Below are 26,611 nucleotides of genomic sequence, written 5' to 3' on the forward strand. Positions count from 1 at the left end.
TGCTGCACGTACTATGTTCTAAAATTGAATACAATTTAACCTTATGTTTGGTTTGGCCAAAGTAGGGTTTAATGTCTATGGCATAGGTTACCTATAAATAAATAAAAATAATACAATTCTCGAACTGTATTTTAATTTTTTCTGAGATCGATTCCATCTCACAGGTCAGTTATTTCGATTTACTTTTAGATCAAACGTCTTATCTGTTGAATGGAATTTCACTTAGTTTCTAACTGGCAAACTGCCTAGCTGTTTCTACCATTATTGCTCACGCACCAAGGCTTTCATAAACTGCTTTCGCAAGCCTAACCTCATCGCGGGTACGCTTTATTTTTGATGCTATTACATTTTTTTTATTGTTTGCTGTAATATGAGTTGCTCTATTTTTTAGTAATAATTATAGGCCATAATTGTTCAACAGATATTCTAGACTGTTTGTAGATTATCTGCATTAGCTGTATTCGTAAAAACCCCTAGTGAATTTTGAATTTTAACAGTTTGTCAAACTTGGACTCAAAATGTTATTGAAGTTTTTATTCTGTCGACGTCAATATTGTTGGTTGAAACGTGTCTTGATATATGTTGTGGCTGTTCTTGTTGTTTAAGATCATTATCAATTGATACTAGGATACGTGAACAGAATTATACATTACCGAGTCTACTACGTACATCTCGTGAGAACCAGTTTTGAATATAATTGTTCATGTTTTATGAAATACGTATAACGTTACAACTTAACATTAATCACGCCTGGGTTAATTGATTCTAAACATAAATTCATTTTTTTTTTTTAATTTATAAGTGTTTTATAATTTGATGCTATTGTTTTTGATTAGTCTAGTTTATTTATAATAATACTACTCTAATTGAATAGATGAATTGAAAATAATTGAAATATCGACCTTACTCTGATTGTATCATATTAATATTTTTATATAATGTATAACATTTAAAATATATATGAATATATGAATTACAAGAAGGTAATACGATAAATGAAAAATATGCATTACAAATATAATACAATATTGAGTATCACAACACTCGTCACAAATGTCATGTTAAAAAAAATTTAGCTTTGCTGTATTTTGTTTTGGACCTGATCCAAGATATTCGATATGAATTGTGTGTTCTTACTTGTCAATAGATATATGTATCTACAATAATATTATATAATATTAGAATCACAACTTAGTTTTTGTTTTTTAATTAATAGTATCACGTATATTAATATAAGATTAGTTTAAAACAAACTAATCCGCCTAGGAATGATACTAACTTCAATTGTCCTATTATTCAGCTCCTATGATAGCCTCGAATTTTGTAAGACTTTCTTAGACTATAACATCTAGCAAAAGTATTTAACTAATTCTTAGATCATCAAGTTTTGTTAATCCGAGATTGCGAAAACTAACAAGAAATTTTCAAATCTGATTACATGCCGAAATTCAATACTTATTACAACATTAATCCAAGCCAACTTTGAGTGATTCAAACTCTGTTTACTACAACAGTTCGCGTGTGTTAAGCAAGAGTTATATAAAAACCATATTTACATTGTAATCAAAAAGTAATAACATACACAAACGAATGCTATAACAGCTTGATCATTATCATAAATTCACACGACAATAATTTTCGCCAGAGACTAACAAATAAGTCAAGCACATGAAAACGGCGACATATGGATACTTTGTTACAACTATACAAAGACTGGATCCTAATTGTTCCCTTAATCTTTTCACAGTTTACTTGGTGACAGCTCAGTATGACCTTGTCTTCCTTTAGTTCCTTAATAAATATCTCTATACATTTAATATACTCTTGTGGTATTTTATATTTACTTAGTAGGTACTTATATATTTGTAAATTATGATAAATTTAAATATATATAATTATAAATTACACGGACGGAATTAACCAGAAGTCGAATATAAAATTAATGTATTTTCATATTTTATATTCAACCTGTCACGTTATAAGTCAACAGGTCGCGTTGTTAGCTGCGCGAGCGCGTACCATGCGCGGGCCGGCACGGCGCATGCGCACAGCGTTTTTGTTACGTATTAGCTCGTACATTTGAAAGAAATAATTACACAAGGCCTTTATAGTTTCTTTGGCACATACGAGTGTTACGCTATTAGGTCTTTGTTTCTCAGATGTCATTGCTTCTTGAAGCATACTATGAAGATTGATGAATTATAAGATTTATAGTGTTCTATAAACAGATTTGCTGTTCTTAGCTCATTTTATCGACATATTACAATTGATATTAAATCAAATTGTTAATTTGCGGACAATAAATAATAATTTTCAAGGGACATAACATCTTAGTTCCTAAGGTTGGTGGCGCATAGCTGATGTAAGGAATGGTTAATATTTCTTACAGCGCCTTTGTTTATGGGCGGTAGTGACCACTTACCATCAGGTGGGCCCATATGCTCGTCCGCCAACCAATGCCATAAAAAAAAAAAACAAAAAAGTCTATTAATATATAAACACAAAAACAATCTAGAGTCATTAAAGTAATTCTTATTTATTAATAGTTATTTATGTAATATAATTGCTCGGTAAAACACGTTAGAATTTTATCGATCAGATATAATTATCTTGTCACAACTAACACCGTCATACATGTAGAATCCCATAACATCCGTTGCACGTGCATTTAATTACCTACGGGTGTGTTAAAATAATTATAACATTGTTGTAATGGCCCTCTCTTTTACACCTTTAGAAAAAGGGAGGGACAGTATCATGTTATCTTCAGCATTATATCATTATTTCGATTCGATTAAAACAATTTCTATATAATCCATTCCAATTTTGTTTAAAGATAATATCTCACTAGAATTTGCATATTTTTTTTATTTTTTATCTTTTAGTGGAATAAAGACACTCACATATCATATGTATTCCTATGAACCTTTAAAACATTGCACTCGTTTTTGTTGATCGTTTAATGAAATAGGTAAATAAGTAGTTAACATAATATCATTCGACTCGTAATTCTGAACTCTCAGTATAAAATGAATGTTTGTGTTTGAATGTTAGTTAATCAACCATCCTTAACTGAAGTTTGAATTAAGTTTTTAGGAAAAAGTGATTTGTGGTAAATATTATTTTGTTTTACTTCTTCTGACAGCAAATTACAATGATTTGTTATTGAACGGAAATAAGATTTGAATTTGGAATCTCTGTAGAAATCTATGTCCATAAATCACTAGACCAACAGGGCATGACTAAAAAATGTTGTGAACAAACGTTGACTAAGTTTTAGTTTGACTTCCTACAAGAATATATTTTACGATATAAAAGATGGCATCTTTAATCTTTAATTTAATTATCTATTTAATCGTTTCGTGTTAATTAATTCTATCATTTCTAATTTAAATAAAACGTTTTCATATATTTTATCAATTAATTCTTAGAGTATTTCGTTATGTATCATAGGTATGTATATTTATGCAATATTTGTCTAGGTAATGTATTTATTGGTAACATTTATGATAAAGTATTGAACTTTGATATTTACGATATTATATATCAAGAATAGAATATTCAAAATAATAAATACTAATTATCAGGGATTGATGTTGGGCGATGTGCGGTTTCTTAATTTCTATTGTCGGTTCTTTTTAAGTGATAGTGAACAATTTCTTTCTGAACTGGTAGTAGATTTTTGATACTCACTATAATTAGTGAGTATTAAAAATTATGCTTAGTGTTATGCTTCTTTTTAAAGTATATTTTTTTTAACATTTCTTGGTTCGAATGCTTGACTCTCGCGCTTCACTTGTTCTAACCTATTAAAATTTAAAAGAATTTTTGCCTTGGCAACCCTAGCTAGAATCATTTGTTAAAATATTAACAATCTTGTTGGCAAATATCATCTGCGTTATTTATTATTATCAACTATGTAGATGAATATAACTTTCAGTACTATGACAATAAGGGCGAAATTCCTTTATATACGTTTCAGTCAGTCAATATTTATTACATTCAACGCAAATGCTAGGAAGGACATATAAATTGACGTCGATGTCACTCTTCTTGATTCAGTATACTTATGTTATAACACTAGTTGCCTGTACCGACTTTGTACTTGTAAAATTCATACAAAGTTACCCCTCCCATTTCCTCCATTGAAGTTGAAATTTTCAAAAATATTTTCTTAGTAAACGTCTACGTCGCGAAAGGAGTAATTATCCTACATTTTTATCCAATAGTATAATATAAAAATATCGATTGTAGTATATGTAATTATATCGAGATGACGTCATTAAACTCTGATATATATATAATGACAATAATATTCAGCTGAAATGGCCCAAATATATAATCAAGGATCGGCTCGAATAAGGCCAAGTGACGCTGAGTTTTGTTTGCTTATTCATCTCGTGCTCATAAAGAAAACTTTGTGACGAAATCTAAACTGAAAGTGTTGGATTTTTGCCATTTGGATATACATCAACCCATTCTGTTATTATAATATTCTGTAGACTCGAGATAAACATAGTATATATATTATTTGATAGTATGTTTTATGTTGTATATCCATTGTAAGTATAATTATATCAAAGTAGTCAACACTGTATACTGTACAATTTGTGTAGGAATTATTCGGAATGACATCAAAATATACGCATCATATTACGATTTGTTATTTTAAGGTAATTGAATGCCAGTACATAATTTTAATATACTTACATTTAATTTTAATGTTATATTAAAGATGATTTTCCTAAAATGTTAAATTAATTGAACAAAACAGGTAATCAAAAAAAAAAAAAATCAATGAACATTATTGACTTTAATTTAAACGAAAATTAACTTTAATTTATTTACCTTAATAAAAACATGGCGGAACACAATTATATTAATGTTAAGTAAGAATATTTTCTCGATTTTATGTAAGTTATATTTGTAATTATACTTGCTAAGAACGACTTCTACATATGACGTTGAATAATCAAGCTTTCACTCGCCACGTATGAAATTACTCAACGAAATAGATTTTAACTCTATATAATCTTATTAATATATAGATAATAATTAATTAAACCGATTTGATGATTAATTTTGATTGATTTTTTATCTGTAACTACGTTAACAACGACAAAAAACGTTCAACATGTGATATTAAGAGTAAATAATTTGTTATCTATATTTGAATTTATAATACAGTAAAATTAAATAAGCTTGGAAGTTATTTATCACTAATTCTCTGCCCACGCTCTCAACGAGAGCAAATTATCACACAATGACATTCCGGACACGTCTGCGCTCGCGTACAGCTCTCGATCATGAAAATTGATAGGTAACTATGACATAATACGAAATATTGGATCGGTTTACTTATGATTTTTTGTATATAGTAATGTATAGGCTTGCCAAAGTTACCATCGATGAGCCTAGAAAAATTTAAAACGGTTGAAGTCGTGACTATTGTTTGACGTACAGAAATATCAAGTGTTTTTTATTTTTGTTACAGAGGCGTATTCCCGTGGAAAAGTAACTCGTCGACTTCTAAGACCCAAGAATCAAATGCAACCACCACATGGCGATTATTCGGCAGTAAATCCAATGGAAATATAGCTAAGAGTTTGACCACTGAGGTGCAGAACTCACTCACGCCTACATCGTCAGCCGCAAACACACCGCACCATCATAAAAGACAAGGCAGTTCGGCTAGCGAGAAGCAGTTCGATGATCTAGTCGCCAGTTCAATAGCACTCATACAGCATGACCGGTAAGCAGATTATTTAAAATTCTTATCAACTTAATCGTCCTTTAATTTCAGAAGTGTGTCTTTCCAGTATTGTTTATTAGTAATTAATCTTATAAATGTATGTACTAATTTTTTACTATCATTGACCTTACATATACGTGTCAGCGTTATTAAAATAAACGAAACGCATTAATAAACGAAATATCGAACAGCCGAATACAGCATTGGAATATGGTTTGCTTTTAGGGGATGATTAGCAACCTCTAAACAATATTTATAAACTAACACGCAAGCAAGCCTTTAAGTAATTTCATGAAATTTAACCTGAGTCGATTGGAATATAACAATATCATGAGACATAAGGTCCAACCACTTTTTCAGACATACCAAAAATTGATAAACTATTTTTTAGTTCTGTTTGCTTTGTAGGATGAGAGGTTGCCTCAAATAGACACGGTCAAACAAGTTTTACAACCGTGTCAAATTTTATATCGATGGCAACAACCACTGACAAAATTGTGATACGGACGGATGAACGCATTAATAAAGACACATAGTTGGATGAACACTGATAATTTTGCTTTAAAATAACAAAGAGCTACATACTTTAGCAGTCTATTGAGTGTTTACATTAAGACTAATATTATTAATGCGAACGTAACTCTATCTGTCTGTCTGTCTCGCTTTAACGCCAAAACTACTAAACCGATTTAAATGAAATTTAATACACAGATAGTCTGGACCCTGAGAAAGAACATAGGCTACTTTTTAATTAGAAAAAATATTGAAAAAGGAGATGAAATGTTTTATGAAAGTATTGTCATTTTCTTTAACTTTTTATGTCAAATTCAAACGCGTACGAAGTCGCGGCTAGTTTTTAATATAAATTAAGCACATGAAAAGTGGTGCGTTGTTGGTCAAACCTGGGCAGAGTTTGACCTCAGAATCATTGGTTAAGATTCACGTCTTCAATTTACTGGGCCTACTGCTCGTAAACATATACTTGTTATGTAATATTGTCGCATTATTAGCTTTTATATCTAAAGCGAACGACGGAAGGAAATATAAAGACTTATATAAGGAATTCGGGGAATGTTCATGTCATTTCAGTTTAAATCCGCATATTTCTCTTAACGAACGACATACATTGTATTCAACTATAAAGTTCTCATTAATGTAATTATTTTAATGAGACGTCGAGAGTCGTGTGAAGGAAGTCTTGACTTGAAGAAATCGTTGTTTTTATCGAATTTTGTTATATTTAGATGTTTCCGTTGATAATTTGCCAAATTGTCCAACGTTGCTGAATATGAAAATCATTACTTAACCATAATGATATTCGTGAACAACATATATACTTTATTTATTTCATATCGGTTGGCAGATTTGAGATAACCATCCCGTACATTGTTAATGCGTCACTAACCTTTGGGAACTAAGATGTTAACTCTCTTGTATCTGCAGGTTTACTGGCTTCCTCAGTATTCAAACCGGAACAGAACAATACTAATTATTGCTGTTTGTCAGTAGAATTTGTGATAAGTGGGTTGTATCTAACTAGACGGGCTTGCATAGAAGCCCTACCATCTAGTCAAACAGTTTTACTAATTATTTAGCCAGTTCTGGATCCTACCAAAGGTCTTAGTCTTGGTGTCAAATCATTTGGAAGTTATTTTCTAGAAATGTAATTGATGAGTGACTTTCTTTTCTGTATATGCTTTTAGAGTAGATAGTGTAATTTCATTAATGGCTTTATAATTTACCACAAGTGTACCATTATTCGTAACTGTGTTTTAATTTCGCGTTTAGTAATTTGTGTGTCAGTAGTTATTTAAGTGATATATGAAATTAAATAAAAATTGATACAAGTATTTTTACTTGTTAAAATTATTTGCAATAATTATTTTTGCTTAATTGCTGTTAAACTGTCCGTTGCTCTACTTTTTTTTTAATAATGTAACTCAACTTCCTTTAACGTTAAAATTAGTTCCTGTGTTGCCAATACTAAATATTTAAACTGCACCGAATTAGCTAAATTAAATTTATAATGTCGTAACGCTACTTACATCTTGTTTCTCAATTTCTCTAAGTTAGACTGTTAGTGTCTCACTGTTAGGAACCCCTTCTCTTCTCCATGAGAAAACCTTGGCATTTATTCCAACAAGCTACTCCAATGAGTGTACGTGGATACAAATGCAGAATTGCACCTGACATTTTAAGCACATGAAAAGTCATTGATTACTTGTACTAGTTTGAATTATTCCATACCATTAATTAATCCGTGTTGTCTTTTGACGTAGGTACTTTATCAAAATATTTTCTATCATTAAACCTTGGCTTAGTATACGTATATAATAAGCTTTCAGCTTGAATGATCTAAATAAGGACATAAATTAATAATTCAAAAGCTCAATACCAAGACGTGGGTAGTTCAATAGCCCCCGTTGGAGTCGTGTTGAGTTTCAGTCCAACGTGAGGTCACGATGGGTGTGACTGACCGACATTGGTACAAATGTGCACGCTACTGTTCCGATTTATACATTAAAATCAAGGATTAATAAATATTCTCGTTAAATTTTTGATAATATATTATTCTTCAGCCCCGCCAACGTTTTGTGGAAAACGTATGTAAGACTGCGGATTTATTATTTAATGAACCTTCTAAGAGGTTTATGAACAGCGGGGGAGTGCGTTAGCCTGAATGTTGCTTATAGTTTTCGTAAGTGTGAAAATACTCGAAAATACAAAGATTATTTCGATCCACACTTTCGCCGTTCCGTTCATTTTATATCATGACTGAAGAGACAAAATATTTAGAGTTTATATGATGTGGCTAATTCTTAATGTTTTCAAGGGTCGATCACCCTTATTTACAGCGAAACTGGTTCATAGGAACGTCGACACGTCTGACCGAGAATTTGTGTCCTAATAAACGTGCACTCACCACTATTTTGATGTCACTCCGTTAATTAGAGTCGAGTATTTTTCTTTTGAGGTCTGGTCGCCTAATGGTAGTCGTTGTATTGGTGGGGCATTAAGTTTTCTTACCTATTTAATACTTCTTATTTGGATGAACTTTTTTATTATCTAATTCGGTTCCGTGGCTTAGTCGTGAAAGCGTAACAGACATACAGACAGACGGACGTACAGCGTTACTTTCGCAATTATAATATTATTAGTAAATTGTTATAGCTATTCTTGGACCTAACCGTCATTCATTGAATTACGAATAAGAATTTAAAGTAGCAGTTATAAATGTGTGGTTCATGAAAACATCTGCAATTCTTCATGAATAGTTGCTAATTGAATTAGGTAATTGTTTACGCGATTCCAATAACAGTGCAAGAAAATCCTTAGCCTGGATCTGTATCGCGTGCTGTTTGTTGAATACGACTTTGTTTGATTCGATTTAAAGTAACAAAACCAAACCTAATTACTGTTTCAATTAATATTAATATATTTACACAATCCATACAGGAGTTTCTCTTTTTTTTATGGAAAAACAATTACTTCATTATTATAAGCTTTTTATTGCTGCAATAAATTAATTTATTAAGATGAACGCGGGGTTAAAATGAAGGTGACATACATTGAGCGTTGAATTTTTAATGGCTCTTATTAAAGTTAATAAGTGCGGGTGAAACGTTGAACTGAATTTTAAACCAGTTTCATCTAGATTGACTTAAATTTATACACATCCCTTTGATACTTGTTTCTATTCTATATTGGCTGTTGTATATATGGACAATTGTTAATATTAGTAAAAAATAATATTAGTAGTCTTAGTAAGTTATTGGTGTATTTTTTTTTATTGTAAAGATAAGCAAACGTATAACGTCTAACTGTCTATTTACAGATACGAATGAAGATAAATAATCACTTGTCCCATTTTCTCGTTCCGTTGTGACATTAAATATCATATACATATATCTATGAAGTAAAATTGTCAGTCAGTAAATATTCCATTGCTGGGAAATGTAAGAGGTTTTTGAGTCTATAGTTTACCGTCCCGTTTTCATGCTAACTTTAGTTATTTTGAGTGCGTAAACAAATAAACTGCTAGCTATAATCGATAAGAAAATTAATGAGAGTGTCTCACTCTCACTCAAATCACTCGCCTTGTATATCTGTTGCTCTACACGTCCAGATCACGAAACCGAATTTGATGAAATTTGAACAAGCTTGAACTCCAAGGAAGGAAGCTAAAATTTGACGAACAACTCCTAAAATGCGAGCGAAGCCTCAGGCACCAACTAGTGTTCTATATAAACTTGACTTGTATTACTAAAAAATAGCATAATTTGTTATTTTTATAAATCCAATACCTTGTATATTTCAAGGGATCACGCTTATAGTCATAATAATTCTACTGCCATATCTTGGTTGGGGTAAAGCAAATTACTTTGAATATCAAATTGCGACACAGAATTTGAATCCGTACCTTTGGGATGTCGCGCGCGTGTGTTCAATTACCTGTATCTAAGTGCCTCGGTGAAACTCTTACTACGTAACTAGTATTTTGTTTGGCGACGATCCAATTGGCGTTTTCATGCATATAAAATATTCGTCATCAAACACACAGTGCCTTTTATTATATGTGTACCGACCAAGTCGCATTGGAGCATGCCCCAAGGTTTTTCACAGATTTTTTTCCGCTGTGATGAAATAGCCTCTAAATCTTAAGACTTTCTCCTTAAGTGGAGTGTTTTGTTTCCATGTCAAAATAAAAATATACTTTATTGAAGTAGGCTCTTACAATCTCTTATTAATGTTCACTTTACAAGGCTATTTTTTTTTGTAATCTAAAGCTACCACTGTTTCGGGATGTAGATTCTACCGATAACAACCGGTAAGAAACTCAGTAGTTACTCTATTTCATAAATAAAAAAAGGCTGGAAATACGATTAATAATTGTTTAGCGAGTTTAACGTCTAAGTAATCCGATAGTAATGTCCCTCATAAATAAAACTGTTGCAAAGTTATTTTACGAAAGACAACGCCCCGTTATCGTCTTATGATATAGATGACATCATAAGTACAAATCTCGTCGACAGTACTTCCAGGCCAATTTGTTAAGTACGAGAAGCAGATCGGGGTCTATAAATGGTTATAGTTCCACAAATTGCAGGCCGACATCGCTCGTCGTTTCCGTTCCAGACACTATTGTACAAATTGCTACCTTGCCTTTTGCCCGTCATACTTTGTAACATCTAGTGGAGCGCTAGATACTATATTATTGGTTATAAAAGATTGTTTATGTTTATTTTTAACGAGCTAATGAGCTCTACATGCGATATCGTTCATTGACTTGACTTTTACATATATATACAGTATTCTTTTAAAATAGAAACTAATTTTAAACTGAAAATATGAATATAAGAAAGTGAAATTGTTTTGATTTTTAAAAAAATCTAGACTTTTTAACAAAATATCTTTATCGCCAAGAAAATAATATCGAAAAGAATTCGTTAATAGCTACTAAACAAAAAAAAAAAGAGTAGGTATCGTTTGACAAATCGGAAAGAAATAGTTGAACTATTTTGTCCTTGTATATTTATATATACATATATGCTAAATTTATATAGATTGAATAACTACTTTAACTGTATGGAGACATTTTATTTTTATTTTTTGTACTCAACGAGTTTAACGTACCGATAAGGGTGCGAGAAATTACTTTATAACGTTCTCAATATCAAAATATTTATTGTACACAGTGGTTTCAACATGTTGCCTATATACAGGATTTTTAGATGTTTTTTTTTTTTAATTCGTAGTGTTAAAAAAACACAAATAAATAAACAGGTCGGAAGAAAAATAGATTTTAGTCTGTTTTTATTGTGTTTAGATGTTAACATGAATTAATGTAAAACAAATAATAAAATTTAAGTCATGTATTAATTTATATCGGGACTCTTAAAAAATTGTAACAATATATGTATATAAGAGTGATTAAATAAACTAGAACGGTTTAATTTATGTTTTAGGTCATCATTATACAGCTTGCAATAATTTATTAGCCTGTGCAGCTTCGCTCGATCGCATAATTTTCACCCTAAGTTGTATCGTTTAGTAAAATAATGGAACATTGTAATGTTCTACAATTACTTGTAATAAAATACTATGTTAATAAGCGAAATAACTTTTTTATGTTTGTTCCCTCTGAACTCTATCAGTTTTTTTTTTTTATTTAAAGCATTTTAATTTTTTTTTATTATAGTTTGGATGTTATTGTGACTAAAATCAAAATCCATTGATTATGTTGTTTATTAGTAGATGCATAATTTGTTTTAACGTTGATTTAATATCATCCGAGTTGTTTCAGACATCTATGATATCTGCCATTGACCCTATTCTGTAGAGGAAAATTGGCACTCAACCAATACTTTTGCCGATACAACGTTACCCTTAAATTTATAACCTATCCCGATGCTCTGATTATATACTTGAAAATAATTTAGTTATTACTAATCTCAGACTGCAATCAAAGGACATCGTTTTCCAAAAACATAGTGGAATCAGACAAATAAAAGCAAGCTAACAAAATGCGTAGGGTTATATTTATAAGTTTATGCAATAATTTGCCATGAAAGCAATGATAATTTATTCTAAAACTAACGAATTTATTCTATAAACATTTTGTTTACATTGAAAATCATTGGCTTAGAGACAGGTCGATGTTGAACTGTGTAAAACTATTATATGTAGAATTAAGCTTTTAAGAATTAAATACAAAGTAGTGCGAGGGTAAGATAAATATAATAATAGGAACAATTAATATTGATTCAAAATCATCTAGCTTTAAAGCAAAAACGTCATTGCTGTTTTAGTGGAGACTATTAAATAAACTTTGACTTTATGTTGGCGTTTAGCATTTAAAACCTTTTACACGACGACTTGGTATTCTCATTCACAAACAACGCAATATATACAAGCGTTCACCGTAAATCTTTCAGAAAATCTGGTGCTCGTATATAGTTGAATAGGTATATATCATCGAGCGTGGAATGATTACGGCCGCCCTTTGCGACTAGATTATACCATTACGATCTCTATATCTTAAGGAACAAGAGTCAAAATCCCATTTGCATGTATAAGTACTTCGTGTGCATGGCAAGTCACGAACGGAGAGAACATTGCAATCGGCAGTTAGCCGGGAATTTCCTACAATTACGATGGTGTGTTCGTGTGCACTTACTAGCTGTTGATTTCCTTTTGTGTTATTGGATTTATGTCGACTTATTAAAGGGGAGAATGGACTGGTTTTGTTCTAAAAGGGTAGTGCTTGTAGATCAAAATAATGTACAGTCAGACTAAGAAAACCTTCGTCAGTTTTCAAACTCATTCCTTTATCAAGTAAATTCTTAGTACATTTTGAAACTAAAGCATTAAACAGAAAACTGCACATAAAATTAAACTAACATAGTATGACAACTAAGTTCAAAATAGTCTACATTGTGACGCAATATGTCATACTCAATCGTTAAAGCAGATTACCGCTCATACTGAGCACACGAAAATAGACCTTAAGGTGACGAACCTTTTCTTACCCCGACTGTACTTGATCTAATATAAAAAACATCGCTTTCGAAACCCAATTTTGTTTTTTAAATATAAAATATCAATAATACCTCAGTAGACGTGTAAACCCGCCTTAATTACCGTATGAGATATATCGAACGAATCATTATTTCGTTAATTTTCAAATCGTTTGCTTTAATGTGTTAATAAACAGCTATTAAATAGTAACATCGTATTCGCTAATTACGATACCGATTACGAAGCGGCTCGATCAAAAACAAGTTCGCTATAAAGTTGAGCAAACGATTTTTATTAGGGCCGTGTTTATATTTTGTAATTATGATGTCATCATTTTCATGGTATTGTTTTTGACTGTACCACTAATTCGCAATGCATTCATCACATAAGCATATGTTTACAAGATTCAGTTATTAAAATACTTGATTTTTAAACGAAATAGTAACTTTGGTTCTTCCTTGTTGGACTGTTACGTAGGCGTAAATTATCAACATTATTTTGTGTACACATTTTAATTAAGTAATGTTTGTGATTTGATCGGCATTAACTATTTCAGACCTTCAAACCTACCAGCAAAATGCACGGAAGAGGCGCTGCGACACAAGGCAGAACACGCTAGAATGGTCGAGGCAGCGAGGCGCAGAGTGGAAAGAGAGGCAGCAGCAAGGCATGCAAGATTGCAAGAATCAATACGTATGGAGGAGAGACTCGCAAGACACGCGCGAGAATGGACGCAAACAATACTACCTGATTGGCATAACATGTAAGACTGATTGAAATCATTAGCGTCCCAACGTTTGTTCTATTGGAATATTTAGCGTAATGAATGACAATGAATGGATGAGCGATTTATGTGAGAGTGAATGCAGAGCATACTGAATGGTAAACAGAGCGGAATTAAATTCATAGATTAAAGTTCTGCTTTGAACGTAGGAATGTTTGTACGTATTCAGGAATGTCATACAATAACAATGGAGAATTGGAAATTTTTAGACGAAAATTCTTCTATGTGTGGAATTTCTCCAAAATATTTAAGATTTTGTCTTATTTTTTACTTTTATAATAGAGATCAGTTAACTATGACCGATTTAAGATATATTTATTATTATTATTCTATTTAAGATTAAGCGAAAATAGTTATTTAATTATCTAACTGAGATAATTTTAACAAATACTAATAATAGCTAGTTTGTAATTTCGTCAAAATTTCGTTACATTTGCCAAAGAGCGGTCTATAGATCTAAGTAATGCTTATATATGCACGTTACGAGTGTAAGCTATAATCAAACAAACTTGCACGAGTTCGTGTTATACCCAAGGGTAAAAAGTCGATCGACATGTGATTACGTAATATCTATTAACGTGTTCCAGTCCATATATTTTGATTGATAAATGAAGTGTATTTTGATAGCTACGTGAATAGTAAATGACCATCTACTTCGAAGTTCAAGTTTTACAATGGCATAAATTTATATGAGATTATGACGTAAACATAACTATTATATCTATATCTATGCAAAGAAAATACTTTATATTACACATGATCATTTGTAAAATTGTCTGTCTGTTTGTCTGGGGGATCTTCATGGCGGTCCAAATTACAAATGAAAACCATTAAACTATCATTACTATGGAGTACTTTGGATACAGACAGTATTCAACGTACGATTATTCCGGTTACTCTATCTCTAATCGAAATAGGTCGAGACTATCAAAAGTTATAACAATTTACTTATATATTTATTTAATGTATAAAACATTTTTAAATCTAAACGCGAGTAAAATAGCTAAATCAGAAAATGATACGTTTGTACAAAACGATATATTTGTAGCGTAAAATTTTCTCTCGCCGAGTGTAAAGTAAATCTGAAAGTGTAACTGAATATAAATATTCCGACGTCATTATGTTTTTCGTTTCCTCCACCCGTTATCTACCACAGACGTCCTATCCATCATCCGCTAAGTCATAATGGGGACGGGTTATATATTGTGAAGTGAACAATGCTCGCGATTTACATGAGATCCATTGTTTTTGTTGATTTCTTCGCAATCACTATTGTTGTATTGAATTAAACCCATGTTATCTGCGCTGCTGTTTAATGGGCTTTTTGGTACATATTGTTTGAGTTTTAAAATTATTCTTTTTTTACATGCTTTAAATGGCGTATCACACTCTAGCCCAATCTTTACTTTATTGTATTATATGTATTTGTTATTTTAAAAATATAGTTTAGGTATAAACATGGCCAAGATAAAGACTTTATAATGTTTTAAATATTTTGGGTACTACCCAAGGGCTAAAATTAGTATATTTTCTTGTTAATTATGATGATGCCAAATTCATACTATAGTACCGCTTATGTAGTAGTATGTAATTCGATTTAATTTCAATAAAATTAAATGTTCTCTTGCAGGAAAAACGCAAAACGTACATTGGATCTTTGGTGGAGCGGACTTCCACCGGCGATAAGGGGTAGAGTCTGGCAACTCGCTATTGAAAATAAATTGAAAATAACACACGAAATGTACGAGGATTACGTCGTCAAAGCGAAACAGAAACTTCAAGAAGCACAGCTGAGGAGGAAACGGTTAAAAGTCCACACGAAAAATTCCTGCGACTGTGAACACGATGAACCCAAGAAAGATGACCAAAAAATAGAAGACAGGCTATCTAGCGGAGAATTTTCCAAATGTGAAGAGAGATCGTCGAAAAGAACGGAGAAGTTGGCTAAAATGGACGACAGGATTGAAGAAAAATCGGAAAAACCAAGATTGGGATTACCGAGGAACTTTAGTGAGCAGAACTTGAAATCTATAAACGTCGATCCTGGACCGAAGAAGTGTTGTTCGAAGTCTAACCCCAATCTACTAGATTATAGTGACGAATGTTCGATGGAGCTGATCCAGTTGGACATAGCGCGGACGTTTCCACATTTGTGTATATTCCAACCGGGTGGACCGTATTTCGATGTGCTACACGAGCTGCTGGCGGCGTACGTCTGTTATAGGCCAGATATTGGTTATATTCAGGTAATTATTAGTTTCTAAATCAACGTTTCACTTTTCACAGAAGTGTTACACCGAAAATTTTCTTAATTTTTTTAGTATAGGCGGATTGATAATTGTGACAACAAATGTTTTGGGTTAACCAATGCAGATAAACATTACAGACTTATTTTTCAAAAAGCATAATTTGTTTTAACTTTTAATCGGTGGTCTGATGCTAAAAACTGAGTTGTATTTTCCAGGGTATGTCATTCATAGCCGCCGTGCTCATACTGAACATGGAAGCGCCTCAAGCGTTCGTCTGCTTCGCTAATCTCCTCGACGGCCCGGTTCTACGAGCCGCTTTCACCAGAGATGGTGACACTATGCAGGTAACTACAAACGAAACGAATGAAATGCGATCAGATCGATGTCGAGCGAATAGTAGATAGTAACGTGCGAGGCGCGTGCGCAGCGGCTGTGGAAGGCGTACGCGCGGCTGCTGCGGCGCCACCTGCCGGCGCTGGCGGACGCCGTGGCGCCCGAGCTGTACCTGCTGGAGTGGCTGTACACGGCCTTCGCCAAGGCCATGCCGCTGGACGCCGCCTGCCGCGTGTGGGACGTGTTCCTGCGCGACGGGGACTCCTTCCTCTTCAACGCCGCGCTCGGTACCGATCATATCTATATTTATGTCGAGACATATCTGAGCGTACACTTGAAACCGTACGACCTGTTTCATTTAATAAACTTATGGATTCTTTCGCATTGTCGTCTATTTTTGACTTAGCTGGGCCCCCTTGAATCCCTGGGCTGAAGGCCAGAAAGCCATATGGTAGATCCGGCCTTGATTTAGATCATTGTCATTGGTTAGATGTTGGTACCTATCAAGCTTTAGTATCCTCAACAAAGTCTCGCCTTAGATCCTTCATCACGTCTTCGTAACAGTTATATATATTTAAACAATTACATAACACGCTATTTTAACGATTGCCTTGAAACTATACCTGATGCAAATGTTGTACTGACCCCGTTTAAACCAACGGCACGGCCAAGGAACGCAACGTAGAAGTTGCATTGTATGAATGAATGTTAGCTAGAAACAAGTATGTATCAAAGATTTTTAGCCATTGACATATAGTTATTATTTTGAAGGACACATCTCAGAAACTGTTATATAAAAAATATATTTATAAACTTTTGATTACATACATATCTGAATAATATTATTATGATTATACATATATAAATATTGTAATGACTTTGTTTTGTTTCATATCTGTTATATTAAGTTATTTTAAATACATATTTCACACACTACATACTCACAATAAAAATAGCTAAATAAAAAAAAAAAGATTGACCATTGAAAATGATTGTATGGATAAAATATATCATAAAACATTTATATCTCCAATAAAGAAATAAGAATGTGAAACATAAACGAATTATTACGTCATATAATATATTGAATATGATAGTAATTAGTTGCATAATAAATAACGAACAATTTACTTTCAGGTATCCTCCATCTGTACCAAGACGAGCTGAAAGACATGGACTTCATATCAGCCGCTCAGTTCCTCACCAAACTCCCCGAGGATCTAGATCCAGAGGCACTATTCAAAAGCATATCCTCCATCTCGATGACCCTCGACGGCATGTCCTTCGAGGAGTTAGTCTCCTGCTGCCCGGTGGAAAACAGCCTGGACGACGACGTCACACTTCGATTATGATATACATGTGAGTGGGTATTCAATGGATTATTTAAGTTATAGTATTTAATGAAATTGTAGTTAGGTTTTATACTTAGGTTACAATCTATTTAAAAGTTAACCTTCTTCATCATTGTTCAACAAATTATATAAAACTTTTGCAATAATCCAAAATTCACGGAATAGTGACTATCGCTTATATTCCAATTTCAATTTTCTTCTAAACGAAAACTGCGTCATTCAATTGTTACAGTTTAAATTGAAAATCTAATATTTCACGTTATTTCTATATATTAGATAGTGAATAATAAATGTTAATGATATTATCTTACCGAGTCTTAAAATCGGATTCCAAATTAATGAAAACAGTCCATACATTTACCGTTCAAAATAATTTGAAAATGTATTCCAAATTATTAATATTAACATAATAATAAATTAAGAAGCTGGTCTTCTGTTAAAATTATATGGATGAATTAAAAACCTTCGATTTAAATACTGTATGCGATTTGTTTACAGTTCTGGATTAATAAATATTAATACTCCTTTACTGATCTACGTATATCCGTTTTAATTCTACTTTCAAAGATCCCGTAATAACTTCGCCGACATTCAAAACGTTTATTTAGATCTCGACCAATGATATCATTTCATTTCAAGGTCAAAGTTGTTTGTATACCAAAACTCTTGCCAAGAGAGATCGGTTATCATTTTGGGAGATTGGTAATTAATCGTATAGCAACATTTATTAGGCGAATAATTATAAAACGGATGTTGTTACTATTATAAATATATATACATATATATCGACCCTTGTATAGTTTATGAGGGTTGTGGAGATGTATAGAAAATTTTTCCTCAATAGTTAACATACATAATTATGATATAGAAGTTATCGTGTTATGAAAAATTGTGATCTGTGCACCATTTTTTTAAGGTAGTATCATAGATATTAATAAAATGTATATATATTATTTAGAACGCATATTATTTAATCCATAATTCTTTAATAATATGTGTCTATACTGTACATATTTTCCTCATATAAATAATATAGTTCTAAATATACATGTCTTGTAATTGGATCTAGTTTGGACTAGATCGGTAAGATTTTAAAAACTAAGCTTAAATTTGATATGCTACTTAGCTATAAAGAATCTCAAAACGCCATTTTGTTTATTGTTACATACATTTTTAGACAACGTCTCATTAAAATATATCTAATATTCGAATAGATAAAAATGTATGATTCATTATTCATATTCATCAGTCGGCTTAAAAGGGCCTATGTTTTAAGTGACAGCTAGTTGAAGAATAAAAAATAAACAAAATTATAATGTATATAACAATACGTTAATAATGATATCTCTTTTTAACATATCACCTTTAGATTCAATCCAAATCAAATGTATTTTATTCAAGTAAATTTATATTAAAGCATTTTTAAATGAATATTAACCACTCTACCACCGGTTTGAAAAATATCTATAATTATTTATTTCCTAAGTTTTTTTTTCATTTACAATATATATATTTTTTTAATATATAAACATATTACAAACTTGAAATAATGCAGTTATTTCATTAACACGAATGTTACCGGAGATGCTTTAAACTGTATTCGATTAAACTAATCATAATAGCAACCGCAATCATGATCTATGTTCAAATCATTTTCAAACTTAAATCGTCACTAGAAATGTAGCAAGTGTAGGCGTGTTAGACAAATTAACTGCTTATTTATATAAGTGGTGTATACACATATCATAGTAGAAATATATAAAGCTCAGTTTAAAAATATTTATATATGTACAATATCTAATACATATTGAAAATGTCTTGATATGATTAGTTTTTAATTACTTCATGTACGACCTCATTTAATAATTAATTTATGTCAACCAATCAACAACGCCTGTTTTGTTCTTTGTTAATATAATCTTTTATAATACATTTTATTACTAAATTGGTTTGCCAATCTTTAATTATTCAATCGTTGGGCAAAACTCACAGGTTGATGAGTATGTGTGTCTACTATTATACCTGAAGGTTCCTTCATAGCCGATCATGTCTATTAAACGTGTACCAATAAGGAAAATGAAAAGGGTATGGACAGCAAAACATTTATTTTTAATTATAACTTTTTTAGTGAAATAGTTAATGCATACACTTTAGGCTTTATTAAATTTGTTTATGCAATACAAAAATTTTATATTTTAAATAATCATTCTTGTGTTTTCATTATATACACCATTTTTTTCCACGAAAAACTTTCACTTGTAAAGAGCGCATCAGTCATGTGAAAAGTGTATGAATTCCCACAAAATGGAACGCTAATAAAACAATTATTTATTGGTACGGATAGTAAACAAATGAATATTCAAACTTATTATATATATCTTCTATATAATAAATAATATTCGTTTAGATATATACCAGTGTTGTAAATAATGTAAATAGTTATTGTATAAATATTGTCAATTAAATTTACTTTGTAATTATTGTATAATTATTTCAATGTATCTATGAAAATCAATCAACGAGTAGTCGGACCGGCCTAATAGTTAATGTGTAATCGAAAGATCTTCTTCGAAGAAGATTCGAATCTTAAATAATAATTATTATTAATTATAGATATTTATATTAATACATAATTAGAAATTGTCTGTTTATATGTAAATGCAAAATTTGTTTATCTCAATTTCTTTTATATTGTCATTACATTAAAACTGTTACTAACAGTATTTAAAACGGGATATTTACCATGTTTTTTATTATTATTTGTTGGAGCTCGATATTTCGACATTATCTACGAATGTCTTGTTCACGAGAACAAGACATTCGTAGATAATGTTAGTAATAAAAATAACCATGTTAATTTAAAATCTTATTAAAAAATGTTGTTTGACTTTTTACTATGACTAATTTTTTTTTTTTATATTAATATAATTAATCAGCCAGTGTATATGTCATGAGATAAATGAATTTTGTTATAGAAAATTAATGTCGTTTAAACCCCGACGCCACACATTCGATAAAATGATAAAAACTACGTGCTATCTAAAACCAACATAATTTTTAGATCATTTAAACAAATCATGAATGTACTCACATTTAAGTAGTACTTTGGAAGTCTTAGGAATATTTTTATGTTTTTACTTTAACAAGTGCCAAATATCAAATAATAAAATAGAATCTAATTTTGTAATATATTTTTTGGATTTTTACAGATATTTTACCATTTCATTAAAATTACTCGTAAAAATTTGAGCGAATGTGTGGCGCCGACTTAATTTTATTTAGATTTAATTTTAACAGCTTTAATTCAACTTTGTAGTGTAGAGATCTTGCCACATTGAAAAAAAATATTGTAAATTGTTTGAGTTTAAAGCTTATGGTATTATATTTAAAAATGTATAATATTTATATTCACTTTTTATTTTGCACTTTATTATAAAATATATCTGTTTTATTTTAAAATATATAAGGTATATTTTATATACATCTTATTACTCTATTTAATTATAAATGAATGTGTCTGTTTATAAAATATAAATAATAAAAAAAAATAACAATTATTGGTACTCTTTAAAAATTTTAAATATATATTAAAGTAGACTTTTGAATTGCATATTGCAACATCGATGCTGACATCCGATTACAATTTGAGCTAGTCATAATTTTCTATAGAACTAATGAAACACACACACAACATATAAACATTACAAACAATACAAATTCAGAGAAACGATTTCGAAATTTTAATTTTGTTTAAATAAAATTGATTTCATAGGTTTTCATAAGTAAATTAAGACTGGTGAGAGTTGGAATTTGGTTGGAAATTCAATTTGAATTTTGTTCATAGTCATCATAGTATATACATATATGTATATATATAATATATGTTAGTATGTTTAATCGAATGTAAAACTTTATTTTGTTGAATATATTGTATGCTTAGATAAATGAAACGAATAGATATGTTTCATTTAATTTCATGTTTAGTGTTAGTTGAAATGCAGTTGTGACGTTGACTGATATTATAGTAATGCCATCTCGTGTAATTTTAATTAAATTAATATTAATAATGTAATCAAGAGTAACTTGGCCCCATCATTTAAAGTTTTAATTATAAAATAAAATTTATCAACACAAATTTGTTTTTGTTTTTAATCCTATTTTCATATCGGTAGGGGACGACCAAAGAAACGATGTATTTATTAATACTAAGTTAAAAGTCTTGTTTAATAACTAATTTACTATTTATATAATATAAGTACTCATTAAACACAGCAAAAATCCTACTCTACTAATCTTAACACCTCTAAGGTCAAACCTTTAAAACCAGATTTTGTGGAAATGGGATAAGTATTTTGTAATCTGTCAAAGTAATGTTTAAATGGAGCAAGCAAACTCGTCCGAGACAACACGAATTGATGTTAAGTGGTCACCACCGCCCATAAATATTGGCGCTGTTAGAAATATTATATATTCCTTACATCAACAGTGCGCCACCAACCTTAGGAACTAAGGTGTTATGTTGTTTGTGCCTGTAGTTACACTGGCTCACTTACCCTACCGGAACCCGACAATGCCCAGTGTTGCTGCTTCGCAACACCTAATGAGTTGGTGGTTCCTACTAAGACGAGCTTGCTTTAAGCTCTACCACCAATTAAAATAAATATTGGAACTGGATAATAGGCCACCTGTTGGTAAGTAATATTCACCGCCTATACCCATTGTCACTGTAAGAAATATTAACCATCTGAAATATTAATACTTACCAAGATTAGCTCGCACGAGCCATCGAGTAAAATAGTTTGTTTCCCTTGCGAGGGTGTATGTGGGATTTAACGGCGCCTAGAGCGTCGCACCCACTAAAGAACTAGCGATGCCCTTAACGGCAATCGTGGTGTCCCACGGGTTCGGGCCTGGACCAGCTGACCAACTCCATAGCTCGCTCTTTGATCCGATTTATCGTCAGTTGTAGAATTAGAATTGTTTCTTTTAAACATAATAATGTAGAAATGTAGACTATTAAAATTTAAAAGGTTACCTTTGTTTAATAAATAATGTTTTGTTTGTATATGAAAAATAAAAAAAAACATTCTATTCGTTCGCCGTATATTTTTACTAACTTGCTCATTTGCTCTGTAAAATGTTAAGGCGTAATAATATCGCATTAGTTGCTCGCACTGTTATAATATTGAATTATTGAGAAAAAACAGCTTTACTTTTATATATTAGCGAAATCAATGTTTCCATGGTTGCAATGGATGCTATTGAAGAAAATATATGCAGCAGGAAAAAAATTAAATACTGTTTATTAAATTAGCAGCGATTTTATGTACACAGTTATAATGAGTGGGTTTTTGTATGGTATAGCTAAGACTGTGTGGGTGGCGGTGTGTACTATCTGGTTCCAAATTTTTTTTTAAATAAAATAAATAATATTCCTTTTTCGCACATACGAAGTCGGATACAGTTCATCAATCATTAACAGCCTGTAAATTTCCCTCAGCTGGGCTAAGGCCTCCTCTCCCTTTGAGGAGAAGGTTTTGGAGTATATTCCACCACGCTGCTCCAATGCGGGTTGGCAGAATACACATGTGGCAGAATTTCGTTGAAATTAGACACATACAGATTTCCTCACGATGTTTTCCTTCACCGCCGAGCACGAGATGAATTATAAACACAAATTAAGCACATGAAAATTCAGTGGTGCCTGCCTGGGTTTGAACCCGAAATCATCGGTTAAGATGCATGCGTTCTATCCACTGGGCCATCTCGGCAAACGGTTAGCGAGTTTCAGTATAAAATGCCCCGTCTAATTAAGTCGTCAAGAGGTAAAATAGATTTTTTTAGGTATATACTTTAAACTAAGAAATACTAAAGTAATGTAATACCTCCATATAAAATAAGGAAAATATAATTCTTAAGAGCGTTATGCATCTTCTAACAGATACGTACGTTACGTAATTATAATAATTATGAAAAAATTGTTTTAAAAATTGATGTTTAACGGTATGATTTAAAAGGTTATCGACTAAGAGCCGTTTCAGATAACCTCAATTTGTAGAATTAATGGAATTATACCTACATTATTATTATTATGCATACATTGGTTAATGTTGGCCTATTCCGTTTTGGTTGAAATTAGAATAATTTTAATTGATTTTTAATGAATATCGTACTGTTAGCAGATAAAGTAAATAGGAAAGGCTTTAATTTATTAATCAATTTGGACAAATTGTGTAAAAGTTGAATACATAATGCTCAAATAAATTATCTTTTATAATAAATTATCAGATTAAACATGTTGGAAATATTACGTCAAAAAAAAGGAGCAATTACACTGAAAAAAAATTTAACACATATTTGTTATAGCGGTGGGAAACAGAAACAGAATGGGTACAACCTTTTGAGAAGGTTATATACAGGATGAAACTCAGTACAAACTGTTATGAATGTTACGTAGCGTACTTTTGACCTTGACCTTAAACAAGTTTTAAGGGATCGCTTCTCTTGCGTCACTGGGAAGGAAGTTACGACTTAAAGTTGAGCATGGCAGAGCTTGGGAAATTAGTAGGTAGGACGAAATAGAAAACGATTATCATTAAGATACGACGAGGACGAGGACAACAATAAATCGAATTAAAGGAATTCGAACGTGATTGGTTTAATTTTAAGATCGACATACGTTTTCTGAAAGAAACTCGTCATCCCGACAGTGTATTAACTTACTAATTAATTGATGTTATTCTACATGTGCTGTGTGTATCAAGAGATTTAAAGTAATATTTAACCTAAAAGTAAAACAATAAAATTTAAATTTGTCAACATAATTTTCTGTCACAGTACTAACTTCTAAGAAATAAAAAAAAATACATCTATAATATTGTTTCAAAAAGCTACCATGCAGGTTCTAGATTGCGTGTGGTAATCTAACACTGTTTTTTAAAGTTCATCCGTTGTAGCCTGCCGATCCAAGACCCATAATATAAAAAGAATATCTTCTTTCCAATCCGTTGTTCGAGCGAACAAGTAAATTTATAATGTTTTTTATTCTATTAGATAAATTAACGTTTAGCAGACATTTATTACTTTCTCGAAATTGACGGTCGCGGCTGAATCATCGAAATATCACTCTATGAGATAAATTGCTGGGTCGTCGGATGGGTATGTCGGATTATACGATATTTTACTCACTAAAAACCGCTGCAATGGCCGCCATCAGCACGGAAACGGAGAGGCTGCGGGATCGCTCTCGCAGCACGTCCGCTGCTGTAGATCTGACTTACAATTATTATATTAATACATTTGTATTACATTCACTTCTGTGCTGGTTTTTCGTTGTATTGTAAACGTTTATCCTTCATTATTCAAATGCGTCGAATAATTGTTTATAAAAAAAGAGTTATTATAACGCATACTCGCCATTAGCTAGTAAACAATAGTCAAAACACAAAAAGAAAAACAAAACAAAATTGTGATGCGATCCACTGTCATTGTTAGGTTGAACATACATATTATATTACCTCGTGTTCGAATATTATTGCGCTGCGGCGGAATTTTTGTGTTTTGGCCGGACCGATGAAATATAACGCTCGGAAGAACGATGTTTTAATATATTAGCTCTTTTGAATTTGTTAGTTTATCGTGGTTATCTCATTAAAATATCCACATGAAAACTCATTTTAATATAATAATAACTTTTCCTTGTAAAGAAATTTTTCTCAGAATTAAAACACGTGCTAGTACACGAGACGGTTAATAGTTATATTAATAAATTACATATTTTATTTATTTAATTTTAATTCATATTAGCATACGACTTTTTCATTAAAGATATTATTTTTAATTCAAATTATGTTTGTGTCAACTGTACTTTTTTATAAATACCTATGTTTATAAGATGATGCAAAATTTTAAGATATTGTTTATATTATTTCAAGTAGACTTTTACAAGCACTTTTGAATCGTCATTTAACAAACTATTTTAAGTTAAGCTACCACCGGTTCGGAATGTAGATTCTGCCGAGAAGAACCGGCATGAAACTCAGAAGTTACTCTTTTTCAACGTCTAAAAATACAGTCATGTTAGTTAAATACAATTACATATGTATGTTATGTTAAATACAATCAAAGCATAGCGTTGCTAATTAAATAAAAGCTTGTGAATATTTTAAAGATGGGAAAAGACAGCTTCTCTTATGGATAAGGTTAGAGCTTATTTTAGAATGCTGGTTGGGTTATACACCAACAAATTAATACACTATGTGGTATTCATCCGAGTTCTTGTTAACTTAGCGGTGGTTGCATGGATTAGAACCCGCAATTATCAATTAAGGTCCATGTATTCTATTCACTGGTCCATCTCGGCTACATTCATATATCAAATAACAAACAAAGTATATAACAAAATTAGCAAAAAGCAAATTTTATTCGAATTTACCGAAAATATTTTAACGAATAAGGAAATTAGGCCCTAACCTGCCTTCATACCGACCAAACTGTATCATTTTCAAATTCCCCTACTCAATAACGAGTGACGTCTATTCTGACCTATCCGCCTCGTACGATAAGTAAGGGGATCCGGAATTATCACAGACTCTTCGTATCTTCTAACTACAATTGTACTCAC

The 26,611-nt window shown here is 31.4% G+C and overlaps 1 protein-coding gene across 1 annotated transcript in view; it reads left to right on the forward strand.

The window, feature by feature from the left end:
• LOC125069125 (TBC1 domain family member 12-like) overlaps window positions 1-20,765 on the forward strand; it is a 43,789-nt gene extending 23,024 nt beyond the window's left edge. The window contains exons 2-7 of the mRNA XM_047678501.1: window positions 5,495-5,752; window positions 13,827-14,033; window positions 15,685-16,300; window positions 16,519-16,647; window positions 16,731-16,923; window positions 17,774-20,765. Of these exons, the coding sequence (XP_047534457.1) occupies window positions 5,495-5,752; window positions 13,827-14,033; window positions 15,685-16,300; window positions 16,519-16,647; window positions 16,731-16,923; window positions 17,774-17,988 (1,618 nt within the window). The 3' untranslated portion in view covers window positions 17,989-20,765. The remainder of the gene's footprint in view (window positions 1-5,494; window positions 5,753-13,826; window positions 14,034-15,684; window positions 16,301-16,518; window positions 16,648-16,730; window positions 16,924-17,773) is intronic.
• The last annotated feature ends 5,846 nt before the right edge of the window (window positions 20,766-26,611 follow it).

This window comes from Vanessa atalanta, chromosome 15 (genome assembly GCF_905147765.1).
Source record: "Vanessa atalanta chromosome 15, ilVanAtal1.2, whole genome shotgun sequence".
In the NCBI taxonomy this organism is placed as follows: domain Eukaryota; kingdom Metazoa; phylum Arthropoda; class Insecta; order Lepidoptera; family Nymphalidae; genus Vanessa; species Vanessa atalanta.